This window comes from Notechis scutatus, chromosome 2, assembly GCF_049901735.1.
Source record: "Notechis scutatus isolate UNSWTSFEM ecotype Mainland chromosome 2, rNotScu1.2, whole genome shotgun sequence".
Lineage (NCBI taxonomy): Eukaryota > Metazoa > Chordata > Lepidosauria > Squamata > Elapidae > Notechis > Notechis scutatus.
The window spans coordinates 174,354,576-174,372,997 of record NC_142010.1 but is presented as its reverse complement, the minus strand read 5'-3'; the positions used below and the strand labels follow the sequence as shown (position 1 = coordinate 174,372,997).

The window sequence follows — 18,422 nt, the reverse complement described above, 5'->3', positions numbered from 1 at the left end:
TTATAGCAATTTAACTTGTTAAATTAAATTCAGCACTATTTTGATTTTCCACTCTGATCACACGGAAAATGTGAAGAATTAACAAACAGTGACACAGAAGAATTTACTGTCAATTAGGAAATGTGTTGTTATAAACAAAGAACAGTTGTGTTTGTTTTGGACATTTAAAATAATAAGCTATTTTGGTTCTATAAAAGAAGAACAGCTTTGCCAATTTAAAAGCTTGAAGGACAGTTTCAGTGTGCTTTAAATAAGAACGCTAGCTGTTTCTGGAGAGTATAACAGTGAGTTCATTTACGTTTGTAAATAACTCTGTATATTGTTGAATATAGTCAGTATTGAATTGGCAATAGATCTGGCAGGCTGAAATCTCTTGAAAATGTAAAAATGAATGGTGGGAGCAGCATGAAATCTTATTTCCTAGGATGTGCGTCTTATGGCATTTAGGAATCCTTTGATGTTTCTTTTATAAGTTAGACCAATCATGTGTATTCTTATCTGGCTGAATTTCTCCCTAGCCGTTCTGTGATTTGTGTTGTGGTTACATACTGATACAGGGATCATTTGTGAGATTACATCAGGGGACAATAACCCGTAACCTGCTATAGTTACTGCTATTCCTTGTTTACTGACCCTAAGTGAATCCTTTGTTTCTTATGATTTGCAAGAGATTTGAATTCTAGATAAGAACTTTTAAGATTTGCCTATTAAACAATAGGTGCAGTTGCAGAGATCAATGACTTATAGTAAACACTTTGAAAAATTACTTGAAATTGTCCAGTAGGATCATGCAAACAATTAGTTAAGCCTTGCTTTACAAGGCTTCCTGTACATATTAGTCAGATTTCAAAGACTTTGCTTTTACGCCCAAATTAAAATAGGCAGGCGGAGGTTTATTTCTGCTCAAGTGAACACTTGGTGCATGATGCTTTTTCTAAGGCAGCACTCTGATTTTTTTTCAGGCAGAAAGAAGTTGGGAAAAAATGCAGTCATACATTGCAAAGGAGTCCCTTAAGTCTTTTTATTACTTATTTCTACATGTTGCTCCTCTTAATGATTAATTTTTCTTAGGAATTTGAGTCAAAGGAAAAGAGAGGTACAGAATTTAGAGAAGGGAATTTCTTTCACTGCATTTGGGGTGTGTGTGTGTAGGTGTAGAAAAAGCAAGATGAACATTCATATGAACTGGTTCAGATCCAACCTGATTAATAATTTAAAAGTTACATAAACAATTCCCTTTGTTCTCAGATCAGTTGCAAAAAGTTCAGAAATATTTGGTTCCACTTTAGATTAATGAGTGCTTGGAAATCCCTGGTTTGATGGCAGTAGAAACAAGTCAGGTCTGTGGATTGTGAAGCTGTTTTCTGTAAAGTAGCCATAATTACATTTAATCACAAACTATGTGTAAACTTGTGGCTAATCTAAACTAGAAGCAGAAACTTTCAATTTTCGTACAACTTTGCCAGGAGAGAAGGGAACGATGTAGGTTGTTTTCCTTGTGAAGCCAGATTTATATAGATTTACACATAATTGTTTGAAATCGACCAGAGTTTTCTAGTATAAAGCATGGAATAAAGTAGATGAAAGGGTAGCCTCACCAAGTATCCCACAATAAAAATAAGAGAGTTAATCTTTCTAGTCCATTTTCATTTATGAAAAATGAAAAGTGGATATTTCTGATTGATATGGTAGTTTGTTATAAGCCCATAGGGCAGGGGTGTCCAACCTTGGCAACTTTAAGACTTGTGGACTTCAACTCCCAGAATTCCTCAGCCAGCAATTCCTCACCCAGAATTCTGGGAGTTGAAGTCCACAAGTCTTAAAGTTGCCAAGGTTGGACACCCCTGCCATAGGGTCTTCCAGTCCTTCAGTCATTCGTATGTACTACAAAAATAAAATAAGGACAAAATCAGGGTTTGCTGCCAGGGGTCGCTTGCAAAGACTTGTAGGGATTTTGAAAACCAAATCCCAAAATGGCTGCCGTGGAGGATTCATAATCCTGTATAAGGGTGTGCAGGTGAGGAGTTCTTGCTGTGTGATGGAGAAGGTGGCTGGACCCACCCTTCAAATCTCCCCAACTCTGTTATAGAGCAAATGGATCTTGATTTTCCTCTGTAGAAACCTCTTCAATATTTTGTGAAGACCATTGATTTGGTATAGTGGAACCATACTCTCAACCCAGTGCCTCCCCAGTGATGAGGGAGCAAGACACTGAACTAACCAGCAGAGCAGAAGGAAGGCAACAGCTGGCACTCTTGGCAAGGAAGAGGTTTAAGACTCACAGAAACAGTTTTCATTTGCAATTTAAGCATCTGGCTTCATGTGCGGTGACTTTGCGAATCCAATTATTTACAACCCCTGCTTGTTTAACTGCTGTTGATTTTGGCATCATAAATCTTCAACTTGGGTTTGGATTGCTTGACCTAGAATTCATCTTTGTCCAACTAGATGCTTATCTGTGATTATTTGTTTCCCCGTTTTTTGCCTTTTACTTTGCCAATTGCTGCTCCCTTGTTGTCAGAATTTGCAGAGATTACACTTCCCCTTAATAGGGAAGTCCAGGAATTTTGTTTTGTTCCTTGTTCCTGATTGGCAAGAATGCCAAGATATAAAGCTCCCTCATCCATTTTGATATCATTGAGAACATAGTTGGTTATTTATTGATTGCTTTGTCTTCGGGAAATATATTACCCTAATATCCCTCAGTTCCATATATTCATATCATATCCCTTCATTACACTCTTCTTCCATGGGCTTGAGCCCTGTGCTACCTATTACTCAAAAATCTCCTTCTCTACTTTTAAAGATGAGGGCAATGTCCTTGCTATTCCCCAGATCTCCCAGCAGTCATAATCCAGAGTTCCACAACATTCACCTGTTTGTAATGTTCACTTGGATCTGTCAAAGGATGACAATTATGCCTCCAAAGCGTCTTGTGTTTCTCCTATCTATTTCATCACTGGATACTTAGGTCTGTTACAGATTACATCCTTTCTCTGTTACTCATTCTTGTGTTTCCAGTCTTGGAGTCAACCTCCTTTACCCACCATTGGCCCTCTTTGAATCCACTGGAGCAAATACAAGAATGATCATTGTATCTTGAGACAATAACTAGTGCCTGTGTTTCTTCGGTAGGGACAAAATAGGCCTTCAATCTGTAGGAGGTATGTTCATCCAGGTCCATATAAAATGTCTTCCAGCAGTTCTTACACCGACTAAGATCCTAGCAAAGATGCACAAGAATCCAACATCCATACATCCTTTTCATCCCATGGAGGCTTCAGCAGCCATGGTTTGCTTCATTTTGTGACTTGTATACTGGGATTACATCCTATTCCCCAAATGACCTGAACTTCGGGAAAAGCGCATAACCTAGATCTTTATTCTGACTGACTCACATCTTGAAGGAGTCGATTCTGGTAATCTGTCTTCATACGTCCTTCCCTTCTTCCCTGCTTGGTGCTGGTGATGTTAGGATTTCATGCAGGATCTGCTATGTTGGTATCAGGAATTAAGGGGATTTAGCATGAAATGCAGCTAGTCACTCGTTGTATGCATGGAGGACAAGACTCCAAACAAAGCATGCCATACACTATAGCAGATTCTGAATGGGCTTTGCAGAAGTGGGAAGCCCTTTGGTGAATTCACAGAAGACTATTCAGTTTCATTGTAAGTAAGTTGGTTTCATTGGTTTGTGTTGATTGGCTGTTAAAGTAGAATAAACCATAATGAGCACTGATGCTCTGTTTCTGAAAGTACCTCTACCGAAAGATTGGAGTATTGAACTGATGGGAGGTTAAGAAACAGAAGCGACTCTACATCATAGTTTATCTTTTCATTTGGAAGCTCAGACCAGTGATTAGTATAAATCATGGTGTCAGAAAGAACCCTCTACTAGAGCCAGATGTAATTAGAGCCCAGGAGGAAAAGAATGCTTTGGTTTGATAATATTAATGCATTCATTCTCTCAAAAATAAACTGCTTGTCGCTGTTATTTTCCATTTTTGCCTAAGCCAATGAAAGATAGTCTTTAGGGATAAAGGCAAACTGTTCCTGTGTTTAAGCAGCTGCCTAGAACAATCAATGCCTTACCTTTGATTCAGCTTTGCTCATTTTGGAGTAAATGTGGCAGAGACGGTTCAAGTTATATTTGTTTGTTGTTGGTTAGTTTGATTTATATAGATGTCCAGATTGCAAAAAGCAACTCTGAGCAGCTTACAATTGGAGAAAATCATGAAAAACAAACTAACTAACTAAAAACTAAAAATGGAGCACAACCAATGCCTGGATCTAAAAAGAGAATAACAAAATAAAAGCTAACAGAATAATTGAGACCAGCCATAGTTTTCATTCTGGATAGGTTCATCTCACACTCTGGTCCAGTGTCCAGGAGAACAGCCATATTTTCAGGGTTTTATGTCGGGCTAGTAGTGTCAGACCATTTGAACCTTGGGAAATAATATTCCATAAAGCAGGTGCTATGACAGAGAAGGCATCACCAGGTCTTACCAGGTTTCATTGTTTCTGCCAAATCTCATAGAGCCATGATGGTGAACCTATGGCATGCGATAGGTCATCCGGAACAGACCCACTGCGCATGCGCCCCCTGCCAGCCGGCTGATTATTGGGTATCTCCCGTGCATGTGCAGGGGGCGGGGCGCACGTGGGGGGTTGTGCACGCATGCACGAAGGCATGGGGCATGGGGGGGGGTCACATGCGCAGGGGGGATGGGGGTTGTGCACACATTGCATTATGGGTGCAGGCATGGATGAGGAAAAGGTTAGCCATCGCTGTCATAGAGTAAGCAGAAACAATTGGAGTTGAGAAGTCCTACAAATAACCTTGCCTTAGGCCATGTAGGTCATTTATACTAGATGATAACTGGCAACCTGAACTGCATCCATGAGCCAACACAGCTCACAAAAGTTTGTTGTTCCATCACTTAGTCCTAACTTTGCAACCCCATGGATCACAGCACATCAGGCTCCCACTGTCCTCCATGAATTTGCCCAAATTCATGTTTCACTGCATTGATGACACTATTTAACCATCTCATCCTCTGCTGTCTCCTTTTCATTTTGCCTTCAATCTTTCCCAACTTCAGGGTCTATTCCAATAAGTCCTCTCCTCTCATTAGGTGCCCGAAATATTTGAGCTTCAGCTTCACTTTCTGTCCTTCCAAAGAACAACCAGGGTTGATTTCCTTTAGGATTGACTCTGATTTGATCATCTTGCAGTCCAAGGGACTCTCAAGAGTCTTCTTCAACACCACAATTTGAAAGCAGCAGTTCTTCAGTGCTCAGACTTCCTTAAAAAATGTACTACCACTGGGAAAATCACAGTTCTCAAAATAGGCTTGTCACTGACTTGTCCAACAACTACTTGGGCTGCTAGACCAATGACAGCTTTTGGGTAGCTTTCAAAGGTAGGCCCCATGTACACCACATTGCAGTGGTGCAAACCAGAGGTGACCAGAGCACAAACGATTGTGAACAGCCTACCGGTCTAAGAAAGGACCCAGCTGGTACACATGAGCATAAAGACCTTCATTGATATGGCTGCCATCTGCTTTTCCAGACGTTTTACTTTTGATAACTCAACCCCGGTATATCAAGGTTACCAAATTCTTGGCAATAGCTATCCCTTGTAGAAGTCAGCTGGTACCCCCTTTTTATAACTAATTATTTTAAGCTTGGCATATGAGGCAATTTTAAGTTTTATATGTGTTTATTATCAGTCTGGGATAATCATTTAACTGTGCTGTTCCTTACTGGAAGTTCCAAACTGCTTTTTCAGGAGACAACTGGACTTTGGTTCCCCACCCCACTTTGAAGATGTTTTGCTTATCATCCAAGAAGCTTCTTCAGCTCTGACTGGATGGTGGGGTATGAAAGGATTTATATTCCTTGCAGACATCTGGTCATTCCCATCTTCCCTTCGAATGGTATGAACAGACTTCCAAAAATAATAACAATAATAATAATTGCAGACTACAGAAGCCATTAATACCACTCAAGTGACCCTGAGGACACAGGTAAACCTCCAAGTGGCCTCAGCAACCCTCTAAAAGGATGCAAATGACCAGCTATCTGCAAAGAATATAAACCCTTCCATTCTCCACCAGCCAGTCAGAGCTGAAGAAGCTTCTTGGATGATAAGCAAAATGTCTTCAGAGAAAAACAAAATCCCAGTTGCCTCCTGAAAAAGCACTTTTACGACAGCCATGACCTGGATGACTAAGAGCCTCTACAGACTTCCTTACTGGAAGTTAGGTGCAAGTAATAAAAATAAGACTTTCTTTGGAAATCACTAACAGACATCTTTGTGCCTTTTAAATTCATGACCAACACCTCCCCAAAAACTGCAAAAATGTTCTTAATAAGTACTCTTAGATTGTTAGGAATGTTGGGTTTTTATTGTCTTAAGCATCATCGTGTAGTTTGGAACTTTATCTTGTTGTCTCTAAATGCCACATTTTTTAACCACTTTCTCCTTTCATTATTTTTTTAGCAAAATAAGCTTCCTCAGAACTGCTGTCCTTTACTTGTATTTGTGAATCCCAAAAGTGGAGGTCTTAAAGGTCGGAATTTGCTGTACAGTTTCCGAAAACTGTTGAATCCTCACCAGATCTTTGAACTAACAAATGGAGGTCCACTGCCTGGGTAATCTCTTGTTTCTATTCAATACATCTTGACTGTTTCACGTGTGATTTGTTTAGGGTGATTTTTTTTTCCCCTTGCTCTTTTTTTCTCCTTGCTCTTGGCCTTGCAAAGCTGCCGAAGCCCTGAGCAATGGCCAAATGAAATTGCTCGAGTAACATTTTTAGTCTGCCCTTGGAGAAGAAATGAAGAGGATAACATTTCCTCATCTCAACTCCTTTTTGTTCCTGAGCCTTTTTGTGTTAAAAATTTGGCACCGTGTAAATGGCTTAGGGGTTTGAAAATCGGTAACCTTGGTTAATTAGGTGATCTTGTATCGTTTCAATACGGGTGAGAAGATGGCGTTGCCAAGGAACATCTTAAGATTTTGCAGCTGCTGTGTTGGGATTTCCTAATTCTCTCTTTTGACCAGAAGATTCTGACGCCTTATTGTCTGTTTATTTTGGAAGGTTGCTCGAATTGGAGCGCAAAGCTGCTGTTTGCAAAAAGGAGATCCGAAGCCTTGGGCTAATGCTCCACAAAGGCTTTGGAAGGCAGCCACCTCTTTCAAAAGCTTTTAGTGCAGTAATCAGGAAGCATCACAGTGTGAATAGCGATGTGGCTGAGCTTGGCCAAAAGGTTCAGTTTAAAAAAAAAAAAAAAAGGGAAGATATGTTTAACCCTACTGTCAAATAATAAATCTTTGCGCTCTTTTCAATAGGCTCTCAAGACACTTATTAAAACTGTCAGGGTGAGTTGAATAAATGCCATTTCTATTTTTTGCATCGGGATTTGGCAGCAGTTATTCCAAAGAAAAGAAGCTAATTTGTCAAAGACACAGTGATGCAAAGAATGAAAAAAAGAGAAAGCTGAAAACTCTAGATACTTGCCCTTTATTGGAAAATAGACTGAATGTTCATTACATGACTTTCCCCCGCTACTTACACATGTAAATTTTGATGAAGTATTAATTGAAAATGAAACATTGCAAGGTGGGGTTTTTTTCTACTTAAGCTGCACGAAATACATCCACATGTTCTACAGACTTTTTTTTTAATAAGTAGAAGTACAAAATTAATTTTAGGTTGGTTTGAGTACTTTCCCCTCTCTCAGTTTTATTTATTGGTGACGAGTTTTATTTTTCAAATAGCCAACAAACTATTTTGCTTGCTTTCTTCTTCTTGCCACATGCAAATCTGCCGTCTTTTCATTTTGAATGCATATTACATAGCTGGAAAGTGATACTATAAAAAGTCAGTGGACTTTTTATCTGTTACCCAGGAATGTGTTTTTGAGTAGTCAATCCCCATTTTTCAGACCAGCAAGATATTTAAATCAAATAACCATTATCAAACTCTGAAGAGCACTTTAGCATTTTTTAATGCTCTCCTTACAGTTGTTTTTGAGGGCAAACATAATCTGCAAATCTGAGATTGAGAAGGACTTTTTGGCCTTATAGCTCACGCCTTACTGTATTGGGTCTATAAGGCCCATTCCATCATTCCATATATATGGAATTCTCTTCTCTCCAAGAGGTGACACTAGGTGACTTGCAAAATAAAACATTAACTATTAAGATAATAAATATTAATGTTAAAATTGATTTAAAATCAACAAAGGTGATAGGAAGGGAGCAGGATGCATATGAAGGTGAAGTCTTATTTGAAAAAGAACGTTAGGTTGGCTCATTTTTTGTTTATTTTTTTCTGATTTTGGTGCTATTATGTTAGAATATGAAAAAAAAATCCATGTTTAATACAATCAGATCTTCTAGAACAGTGGTTCCCAACCTTTTTTTCGCCTCGCACCCCTAAAGAAATTTCACTCGAACCTCTCACCCCCTGGAATAAAAATGCCATATAGCCAATATCCTATTATTTACCTGGACTTTTCTCGCACCCCCTGGAATATCGTCTCGCACCCCCAGGGGGTGCAAGCACCCCAGGTTGGGAACCCCTGTTCTAGAATGAAGAGGTAATACTAGATCATTCTTTGAGTGATCTTCATACTGTTGTCAGTATCTCAAAAGCATTCAGACAAGATCCAGAAAGTTACTCTTTATACATCTCCCAGGAGTCTGAGCCCAATGAAATTTCTCAATTCTTTCTGTCCTTCAAATTGCTTTTGGGGCTGGAAGGGTTGTTGCTGGATTAAATAAAGTCCATTCTCTCCTTGCCTATGTAGAATTCATTTGGTTCTTGTCTATAAAAAAAAAGAAGATACACAAGCCCATGTCTGTTTTTAATCGCTGAATAGATTTAAAGAAAACTGTACATACGTTTGAATTCGCAGTTATGCTAACAATATTATTGTGCTTATTGTCTTTTTATACATTGAAGATTTCACACCTTCTCTCAAATTCCATATTTCCGAATATTGGTATGCGGTGGTGATGGCACAGTTGGATGGGTCCTTGGTGCCCTGGAAGAGATCAGGCACAAGCTCGCCTGCCCTGAACCATCTGTGGCTATTTTGCCTTTAGGAACAGGTGAGACTTAAACTGCAGCTTTCAGGAAGAAGAAGGGCAATGGGTGAGGATTCTCATAAGCTCAAAGATTCTATCCTTCCGCAAATTAAATTAGCACTGGCTACTGTTACAGCAAACTGGTGTTATTCGGTTATTTCCAACAGCAAATTCAGCAAACATCTCATTTTAACTTTGTAAGTGATAATTAAAAATGTATTTGAATCAATGGCCTTGTAGATGTGTCAGAACTACAACTCCCAGTAGTCTACACCAATGATTCTCATCCTTTTCTTCACCACAGACCCCTTTTAAATACCTTTTGTGGCCCCAGACCACACAGACTTAACTCAAGATTTAAATCTTAACATTTCTTTGAGACTTTTTGGACCCCTCCTGTGACATCATGGCCCCTCGGGGGTTGGTAGACCATAGGTTGAGAACTACCGGTCTCCACCCTTGGTCAGAAGTGGTAGGCCTACTGAAATTTAGGTTGTCTTAGAGTAACACTTTCTTTTTCTTTAGTAGGTTTTTTAAATGAAAATATTCTCTTTTTGATCAGGTAACGACTTAGGGAGGGTCCTGCGTTGGGGTGCTGGCTACAGTGGCGAAGATCCGTACTCCATTCTGATATCTGTAGATGAAGCTGACGATGTTCTGATGGATCGTTGGACCATCCTTTTAGATGCTCAAGAGGCACTGGAAAGCTCAGAAAATGGTGTTTCAGAGCCAGAACCTCCTAAGGTATTTCTCAATTTTTTTTCCTTCCTGAAATTACAACAATAATAACAGTAAAAAAGAAGAAGTAAACAGTAAAAAAAAAAAAAAAAAAGGAAGGTGCTGAACATCCAAAACTCATTAATTAAAGCAGTAGAGGATAATTTGGTTGTATTGGAGTGTCCTTCTCTGATGCCTGCTATTTATTAAGTAGATTTATAGTCTTCTCTCATTTTCCCCTTCACTTTCGCTTCTACATCTCTCTTTTTTTTCACCATAATTACTCTCTTCTCATTCTCTGTTCCTCTTTTCTGATGAATATGCAAGTCATGATGAAAATTCTTACCTTAATGACAATGCAATGTTGACAGGCATTATGCACAGAGGATGTCTGTGTTTAAAAAATATAATCAATATTCTGATTACTTGTGAATGATGCAATTTTATTTTGAAAGGCCTATAAATTGAAAATGTTACACATTTTCCTTAATTTGAAGATTGCAAAGCTATGAAATATTCTAATTAGAATATATATGTTTGATAAAGTAATTACCAAACGGCTAGGATTTTTATAAAATCCTTGTAGAATGGATCACAGTTTACGTCTCGTTCCTTTTCATAAACCAATAAAGCAACAGCTGAGTGTGCTATTCTATTCTAGGTTAAGCACAGTAAAGTTTACATTGTCTGCCACATAAAATGAAACCACCAGCTTTCTTATATAGCCTCTTGAAATGCATTACATGAAGAATGTTTGGGATTTAATGTGAGATATGTCATACCTCTTCAAATTATTTTCCAAGGAAGATTATTTGTTTCTGTATCAAATCTGGAAACCATCCATCTCACTCACAGAGCAGACTCTGAGCGGTGTACAATTAAACCATAAAAATATGATATCAGTTTTCCAATATTTGAGGGGCTGCCACAAAGAGGAGGGGGTCAATAGCAATAGCATTTAGACTTATATACTGCTTTACAGCCCTTTCTTAGCGGTTTACAAAGCCAGCCTATTTCCCCCAACAATCTGGGTCCTTTTTTACCCACCTCGGAAGGATGGAAGGCTGAGTCAACCTTGAGCCTGGTGAGATTTGAACTGCCAAATTTCAGGCAGCCAGCAGAAGCAGCCTGCAGTACTGCACTCTAACCACTGCGCCACTGCAGCTGTTTTCCAAAGCACCCAAAGGCCAGACAAGGAACAATGGATGGAAACTGATAAAGGAGAGATTCAACCTAGAAATAAGGAGGAATTTTTTTGACAGTGAGAACGATCAACCAGTAAGACAGCTTGCCTTCAGAAGTTGTGGGAGCTTCATCACTGGAAGTTTTCAAAAAGAGACTGGACTGTCATTTGTCAGAAATGGTGTTGGATCTCCTGCTTGGGGTGGGAGGTTGGACTATAAGACCTACAAGTTCCCTTCCAACTCTGTTAATCTGTTAAGGAGAGGTATAAATATATAAATAATGTATTCTGGTAGGAGGCAGTTAAAACAAGAATAAAATTAACAAAAGTTAAAAAGATGGAGGGAGGACCTTTATATGAGACTCAAGTGAGTCAGCAGAGCCAGGTCTTCAGATACTTCTGAAAAGGCTAGGAGAGCGGGGTGCTTGTCTCACCTCTGGGGGGAGAATATTTCAAAGGCCAGTGGCTATGGCAGAGAAAGCTCTCTTCCTGGACTCCAGGAAGATTGTGTGAATATGGTTTCCCCCGAAATCACTCACAGAAGGGTCTCTTCTTGGATTCCAGGGAGATTGTGTTAATCTGGTTTGTCCAAAATAACTCAGAAGAACCATAGCTATATAAGCAGGGGTCCAGTTCTTTCTTCACCAAATCCAATGCTTGGACTATCTTTTTATTTTGTAGCAAAACTCCATGCAGGGATGTGACAGACTAAAAACAAAACATATGTTTGGCAGTGTAGAAAAAGGAGAAGACAACGGATAAACTGGATGCTGAGAACTGAGAATATTACTGGATTGCCTTTGGAAATGCTACAAGTTCTTATGAAAGGCAGGTCAAGGTAGACATTTGTCCTGTTGAAGACAAATGTCAAGATAACATTTGTCTGCTCAACTGGAAGTTGAACCTAACTAGATAGGATCTGTTTTTATACTGTAGTTCTTTTAAGTTGGAGAGTTTGTAATGGAGATATTCCTGTGTATTTGTTTAGAAATTAGAAATAGTTTAGTTCCAAATGTGAAACTTCATTTCTCCTCCCCTCCTTCCCAGATTGTACAGATGAATAATTATTGTGGCCTTGGAATTGATGCAGAGCTGAGTCTAGGTTTCCATCATGCAAGGGAAGAAGAGCCAGACAAATTCAATAGCAGGTATTTGGATTTTATTTTATTTTTTGGAGAAAAGGAACAAGTTCTCTCACTAATTGAAAAACATTGAGAAGAAACTTTCATGTGTTTCAGCTCATTAATACAGGTGGTGTTTCATTTACGACTATAATTGAGTCTGGAATTAGAGTCATAAGTTGTGCTGATAGTTAAATGGGTCACCACACGACCACCTGATTTTACAACTTTTTTTTTTTTTGCAATGGTCATTAAGCAAATGTGACACTAGTAAAGCAGATGTCGTGGTCATGAAGGGACTTGGTTGTCCACAATGGGCATTTTTGCCAGAAACCAGAAGTAAACACCAGTTTCTGGCAATACGCATTATAAATTGTCAGAATATTCATGAATTGGCAGAGACATGGGTTACAAGGTCAGCCAATGGGAGCTGAATTGGGGGCTGAATTGGAAGGAGTCTGGGCGTGGCTTAGCTCCGTGCTCAGCTCTGAAGAAACAAAACTTCTTTGAGTTATTTAAAGTGAAACTAAACCTCTCTGCTCTGAACTCTGAAACTGCTGCTTGTGTTTTTCTTGTGTTACGTTGGAGGAATCTACTATTGGTATTGTAAACTTTACTTCAAATGTTATTATGTATATAAAGAAGTTAATGAATCCTGTTGAATCAGTCATCTGTGCATGTTTTCTGGATTTGAATTTCTGCTGCAAAATCTGACATAAATTGCAATTGTGACTGTGGGACGCTTCAAATGACTATAAAAGCAGTCTGGCTACCAAGTGTCCAAAAAGCAGTCTGGCTACCAAGTGTCCAAAATGTTATCATGTGAAGCCCAGCCACTGGGACATCAAATCTGTGTTGTTAGATAGCTGGGGAGCTAAGGTGGACACCACTTCAGCTTCTTTCAGGGTGGAGGAGAAGGAGGCAATGGAGTGTCACCACAGGAAAAGACCTTACAAAAGCTCACAGAACTTCTTTTGGTGATGGGACCTGGAAGAAGACCTTATTAGATGCAAGTACTGAGTAGGTACATATGAAAGAAGGTAACTTCTTCAGGTGACCTGGTCCTAAACCATTGTGGTCTTTAAAGGTCTAAAGCAGCACTTTGAATTGGACCTGGACCAGGAACCAGCATAGATGACAAAGAATTGGAATCATTTGTTCATATTGGCCAGTCCCAAGTAGTCTGACTGCTCTAGTTTGAACTAACTCAAGTGTCCAGACCATTTTTAAAGGCAACCCCATCTACAATGCAACAGAATATCTGTTACAAGACTATATTGACTATCTTACTTTATTTTGTCATTGCACCTCGTACAATGAAATCAAACACCATCTTCAGTGCACATCATGACCATGAAAATAAACACAAACACACATCCTTCACCCTTCATACATTGAACCGGAATCTTGGGCTAATATAGAAATGTACATGGTACTTATCAAACCATAAATTAAGGATATTATTAAAAATTGATATTAGGATATCATGGCAACCCTAACACTAATCAATAGTAAACACCATATCTCATACTTGTCCGATGAGAAGATCATGCTTCTGCCTATTTTGTGCCTCAGTTGCCCGGCTACATGTCTATCTAATCTATCTTGGGTGATCTTAAACAGCTAAGCAAGACTAGTTATTATTTGAATGGGAGAACATCTGGAAATCCAGGTCTCTGCGTTAGACTAGAACATTTATATTAAAAAAAAATCTCATGAAATGGTAATGGCAAATTGCTTCCATATTATCCAAGATATCTGTGGGGATGTATGAGCTCATCTGAGCTTGAAGAAGATTACCATTTTCCCCACTTTCCCCACTTACAGACCCATGAGTGGATGTGAGTTTTATCCCATGGCTGCTAATTTTGCTCAGATGCGTTTCATGAAGGCTTTGTCTAAGACTTTTGAAAATCCAAACATACAGGGGTGGGTTTCTACCGGTTCTGTCCACCTCTGTAGAACTGGTAGCTCTGAAGAGCAGCAGACATAGAACCAGTTCTATGTCTGCTGATGTTTTTGCCCACCCACCCACCCGGGCTGTTAGCTGATCTTTATTTCCTGATTTTTCAACTTCAGCTGCCGAATGAGGCACAACTGCAGTTAGAAAAGCAAGAAAAGAGGGCTGTTTCAAAGGCTGCTTCTCGGCAGCAGCGGTGGCAGCAGCAGCGGCAGCAGCGTGCTAATGATGTGCTAATGACGATTGACAGGCGCACAGCTCACAGCAGGCAGGGAAGCTCGTAAATCCCAAACTGGTTGTTAACCCTGTCGTATCCCACCCCTGCAAACATATGCTAACTATCAGGTCATCTCTACGTAGTCCCAGAAAAGTGAGGCAAGGCTTACCTCTTCAGAATGTCAGTGGCTCTTCCTCCAGTTCCCGCTCCCCCTTGCTGTCTTCGACAATTTTCTTTTTAATAGCATTTCATACCAATTTAGATACATGGAGCTAAGAGACGTGGTTAGGATGCAGTATTGCAGTAATCTAATTCTGCCAACTGCCAGCAGTTCGATTCTGACCGGCTCAAGGTTGACTCAGCCTTCCATCCTTCCAAGGTTCGGAAAATGAGGACCTAGATTGTTGGGGCCAATAGGCTGACTCTGTAAACCGCTTAGAGAACGGCTGTAAAGCACTGTGAAGCGGTATATAAGTCTAAGTGCTATTGCTATTGCTAACTGGCTTCCTGTTCATAGGAATGATAAAAACATAATGCAAGATACTGTCAGTGGTTGTTTGGAAATAAATTCAACCATCATATATAAACTCGTCCATTGTGTTTATTCACCTGAAGCCTGCCCTCCATGTGGGGAAGAGGGAATCTTGACACAGCACCCTAGGTACCTGCCAGAGGCATTAGATTATAATCCCCATCATCCCAAATAATCCTGCTGGCTGAGTTGAAGAGGGATAATACTCCAAAAGATATGAAGTAGAAGACTGAGTTATTCTTGATTCTCTTAGTTTAAACTCCAAAAAAACACACTTGAGCCTTGTTTTTTCAACAGTTCCCTGAATATCTACATTCATCATAGTTCCTAAGTAAACATGTCAAGGTTCAGCTATTTTTCTGTTCACAATGAATCCCATTTCCAGTGTATTGCTCTCGGATCACTGTTCTGATACTTCAGTTTAGAAATGTATTATCTCACTCTGAACTTTAAAGCGTTCGTCTAGTAAGGCCTGATTCGATTCTGCATTCCAAGGTATGAATATTGTGGCCCATTGGCTGCCAGCAGAGCTGGCAGCAGAGTCAGACGAGGAGGAGGTGGAAGGGCAGCCTGGGCCGACTCTGGAACCTTTGGAAGGCCCGATGAGGAGGCAGCCTTAGAGGCAGATGCAGGGCCGTCTGTCTGCCCCCAGGAGGAGAGGCAGCTATCTTCAGGGCCTGAGCTGAGTGAGTGAACAGATGAGACCCACCCCAGATGCACGTATGCGTAAAGAGGAGAGCAACGGAAAGCAAGCCGGTTCTCAGGGAAAAGCAGACGTAGACGCTAGCTAGCCCTTCCCTGGCTGGGAAATAAATCATCGGGGTTTGGGAGTGGCCTTTCCAGTGTACATGAATCAAATCAGAGTCCTTTGCCAGAACCAGGTTTGTTGGAACTAACCGCTCTGTATTTGAGGTGCCAACGGAATCTCCCTGCTGGGAAATAACAGGGAGTGAATTTATCTCAACTGTTGTGAACAGGGACTATTTCTGCTTGGCTTAATCATCGAAAGGACTTTCTATCTTGAGTTCTCATGTGAACAGAGACTTTTCTTACCCTGTTTCAGAAGGGGGAAAGACTTTCATTTGTCACTAATTACTTTTGGTTTTGTTGATCCAGCATGAACAAAGACTGTTCCTGCCCTGACTTAAATAAAAAAGCGGGGTTTGTGTTACTCGTGAGTAAGTGGTTTCTCATTGCTTGCGAAGGCTGGGTCAGAACAATGAAACTGGTCTTTATATAGGAATAAAGATGTTTGACAATTCTGCTGGGCAACCTAATTGAGGCTGAGACATGGTCACTTTTTAAATAAAGTACAGCCCGGTTCCATTTCAGGCTTGAGCTGCTAGAAATTTACCTATCTGAATGAGGAAAGCAAGCCTACCATAAAATCAGAGAAGGAAACTATTATGTCAATAATCAAAGCACGGACCGTGATGTACATATCACAGAGCTTACCATTTTTATAAAATAAAATTTTGTTTCTAGGCTACACAACAAAGGAGTCTATGTAAAAGTTGGGCTGCAGAAAATGAGCCATACCAGGAGTCTTCATAAAGAAATCAAACTTCAGGTGGACCAGCATGAAGTTGAGCTCCCAAGTATAGAGGGTCTTATTTTCATAAATATCCCCAGGTAAAATACTAGACATCTGGCCTTTTACCAAACAGTCCTTATTGTTGGTGTTTACAGCTGCTTTCTTTTGATAGTTAAAATTGTTTTTATTAATAAATAGCTCTTAGGTGCTTTTGTATTAAGAGTTTGCTTTACATTCTGAGTTATGTTATTCTACTGTGGATTTAATAAACAACTGTGAGTTGTTAATGCATAGGAGCTTCAAGTTTATGTGCTTCTTGTTCTTCTTCTGACGGGTGCATGATTTTCTTTGAGTTTGGTTAGACTAGCACTGGTGGTGTGACCTAATTTGAGCAATGCAATGACTGCAAGAAAAGCACCAAGCTCAGAGACCATCAAGCAACCCTCGTTTCAGTCTTGAGCTACAAATATTTGCCTTTGTTCTTCTGTTGGGGCTGCAAAGACGAGGTTGTATGTCAGCTAACGTTGCAGCTGTATACTATCTTGTTTCCCAGTTTAAATATACTACACTGGGGTTATGAAATTCGGTCTAATGGTTAAGGGATCAGGCTACAAACCAGGACACTGTGAGTTCTGGTCTTCCCTTAAGTATGAAAGCTGGCTGAAAGTGAGCCAGTCACTTTCTCTCAGCCCATCTCACCACACAGGTTGGGGGGGAAATAGGTGGAGGAAGGAGTATTGGGTATGTTTACCTTCTTATGTATAAAAATAATAAAGGCAGGATAAAAAAAAATATATTCTGATTTTAGACAAGATGTTTAACTGCTAATTTAAAATAGAAAATGTTTTGGTCTATTCCTTGGCATTGCCAAGCAATGGCAAAAAGGCTTGCCAAAAAAAATTATGATATATTGTACTGTTCAAGTGAGATGCATATAGTTTGCGATGCCTTGTATGTATAATTTGTTATATAGTCTACACTGATTTAGAGAGAGAGAGAGAGAGAGAGAGAGAGAGAGAGACACGTAACTATTTCACAGAGATACAAAACAGTTTTGAAATGTGTGAAGCATAGTGACATGAACAAATGGTCTCTGTTCTAGCTGTTCTAATTATTGTTCCTCCTGCCTTTGTCCATTCAGTTTCACTTCTGAACACATGAAACTGCCTTGCACAGAATCACACCATTGGAGTCTTGGCTCACTAGTGTTTGTGCCAGCTGCCCAGAGCTTTCATTGTCTTGTATGGACATTTTCCCCCCTTTGCCTTTTACCCAAAATATTTTCATAAGATGATATCCGATTCTCAGATTATAAAACGTGAGACTCTTCTGAGAATTCTGATAAATAGTAAAGAAAAAAGAAAAAAAAAAAGAAATCAGTTACCTGTCAAGTCTATTTTATGTATATAGAAAAGGTGTTATAATAATGATTCTTTCTGTTACATTAGTGTGTCTGTTATTTATAGATAATATAAGGAAATATTGGAGATATGAATATAAGGTTCACTAAACCAGCATTTGTTTGGTTTAGCTCATGTATCATACAAAGCCAAAACAGACATATCCTAGTCAGTAGTGGGATTCAAATTTTTTTACTATCAGTTCTGTGGGCGTGGCTTGGTGGGCCTGCTTTCCAGCTCCGTTCTCCTGTGCAGGGCAACCAAAGAAAGCCCAGCCGATCAGCTGGGACTCAGGAGGCAGAGAATAGATGGGGGCGGGGCCAGTCAGAGGCGGGATTTGCTGGTTCTCCGAACTACTCAAAATTTCTGCTACCGGTTCTTCAGAACTGGTCAGAACCTGCTGAATACCACCTCTGATCCTAATATGATGTAGCACAAACTGTGAATCCAATCAGCATATTAATTATTTGTAAAGGCTTTAAAATGAGCCCTGAGTATATTAAAGGACAGAAAAATAAATGAGATAAAACCAATTTTTAAAATAACTAGGCAAATCCATTTTAGTCAGTTTTTACATTTTTCTCATTTTTAAAGTTTTTTTTAAAAAACATTTCTATATGAAAAATGTATCACCAATCTGTTAATCTGACATGGT

The 18,422-nt window shown here is 39.6% G+C and overlaps 1 protein-coding gene across 2 annotated transcripts in view; it reads left to right on the top strand.

Annotated features, from left to right (window-relative positions):
* The window catches only part of DGKQ (diacylglycerol kinase theta), a 93,679-nt gene that overhangs the window by 71,490 nt on the left and 3,767 nt on the right, over window positions 1-18,422 (top strand). Inside the window, exons 16-20 of one of the 2 annotated variants that reach the window (XM_026672848.2) lie at window positions 6,512-6,663; window positions 8,979-9,127; window positions 9,666-9,847; window positions 12,051-12,151; window positions 16,319-16,465. In XM_026672848.2, the coding sequence (XP_026528633.2) occupies window positions 6,512-6,663; window positions 8,979-9,127; window positions 9,666-9,847; window positions 12,051-12,151; window positions 16,319-16,465 (731 nt within the window). The remainder of the gene's footprint in view (window positions 1-6,511; window positions 6,664-8,978; window positions 9,128-9,665; window positions 9,848-12,050; window positions 12,152-16,318; window positions 16,466-18,422) is intronic. The other variant, XR_015747972.1, reaches the window with a different exon arrangement.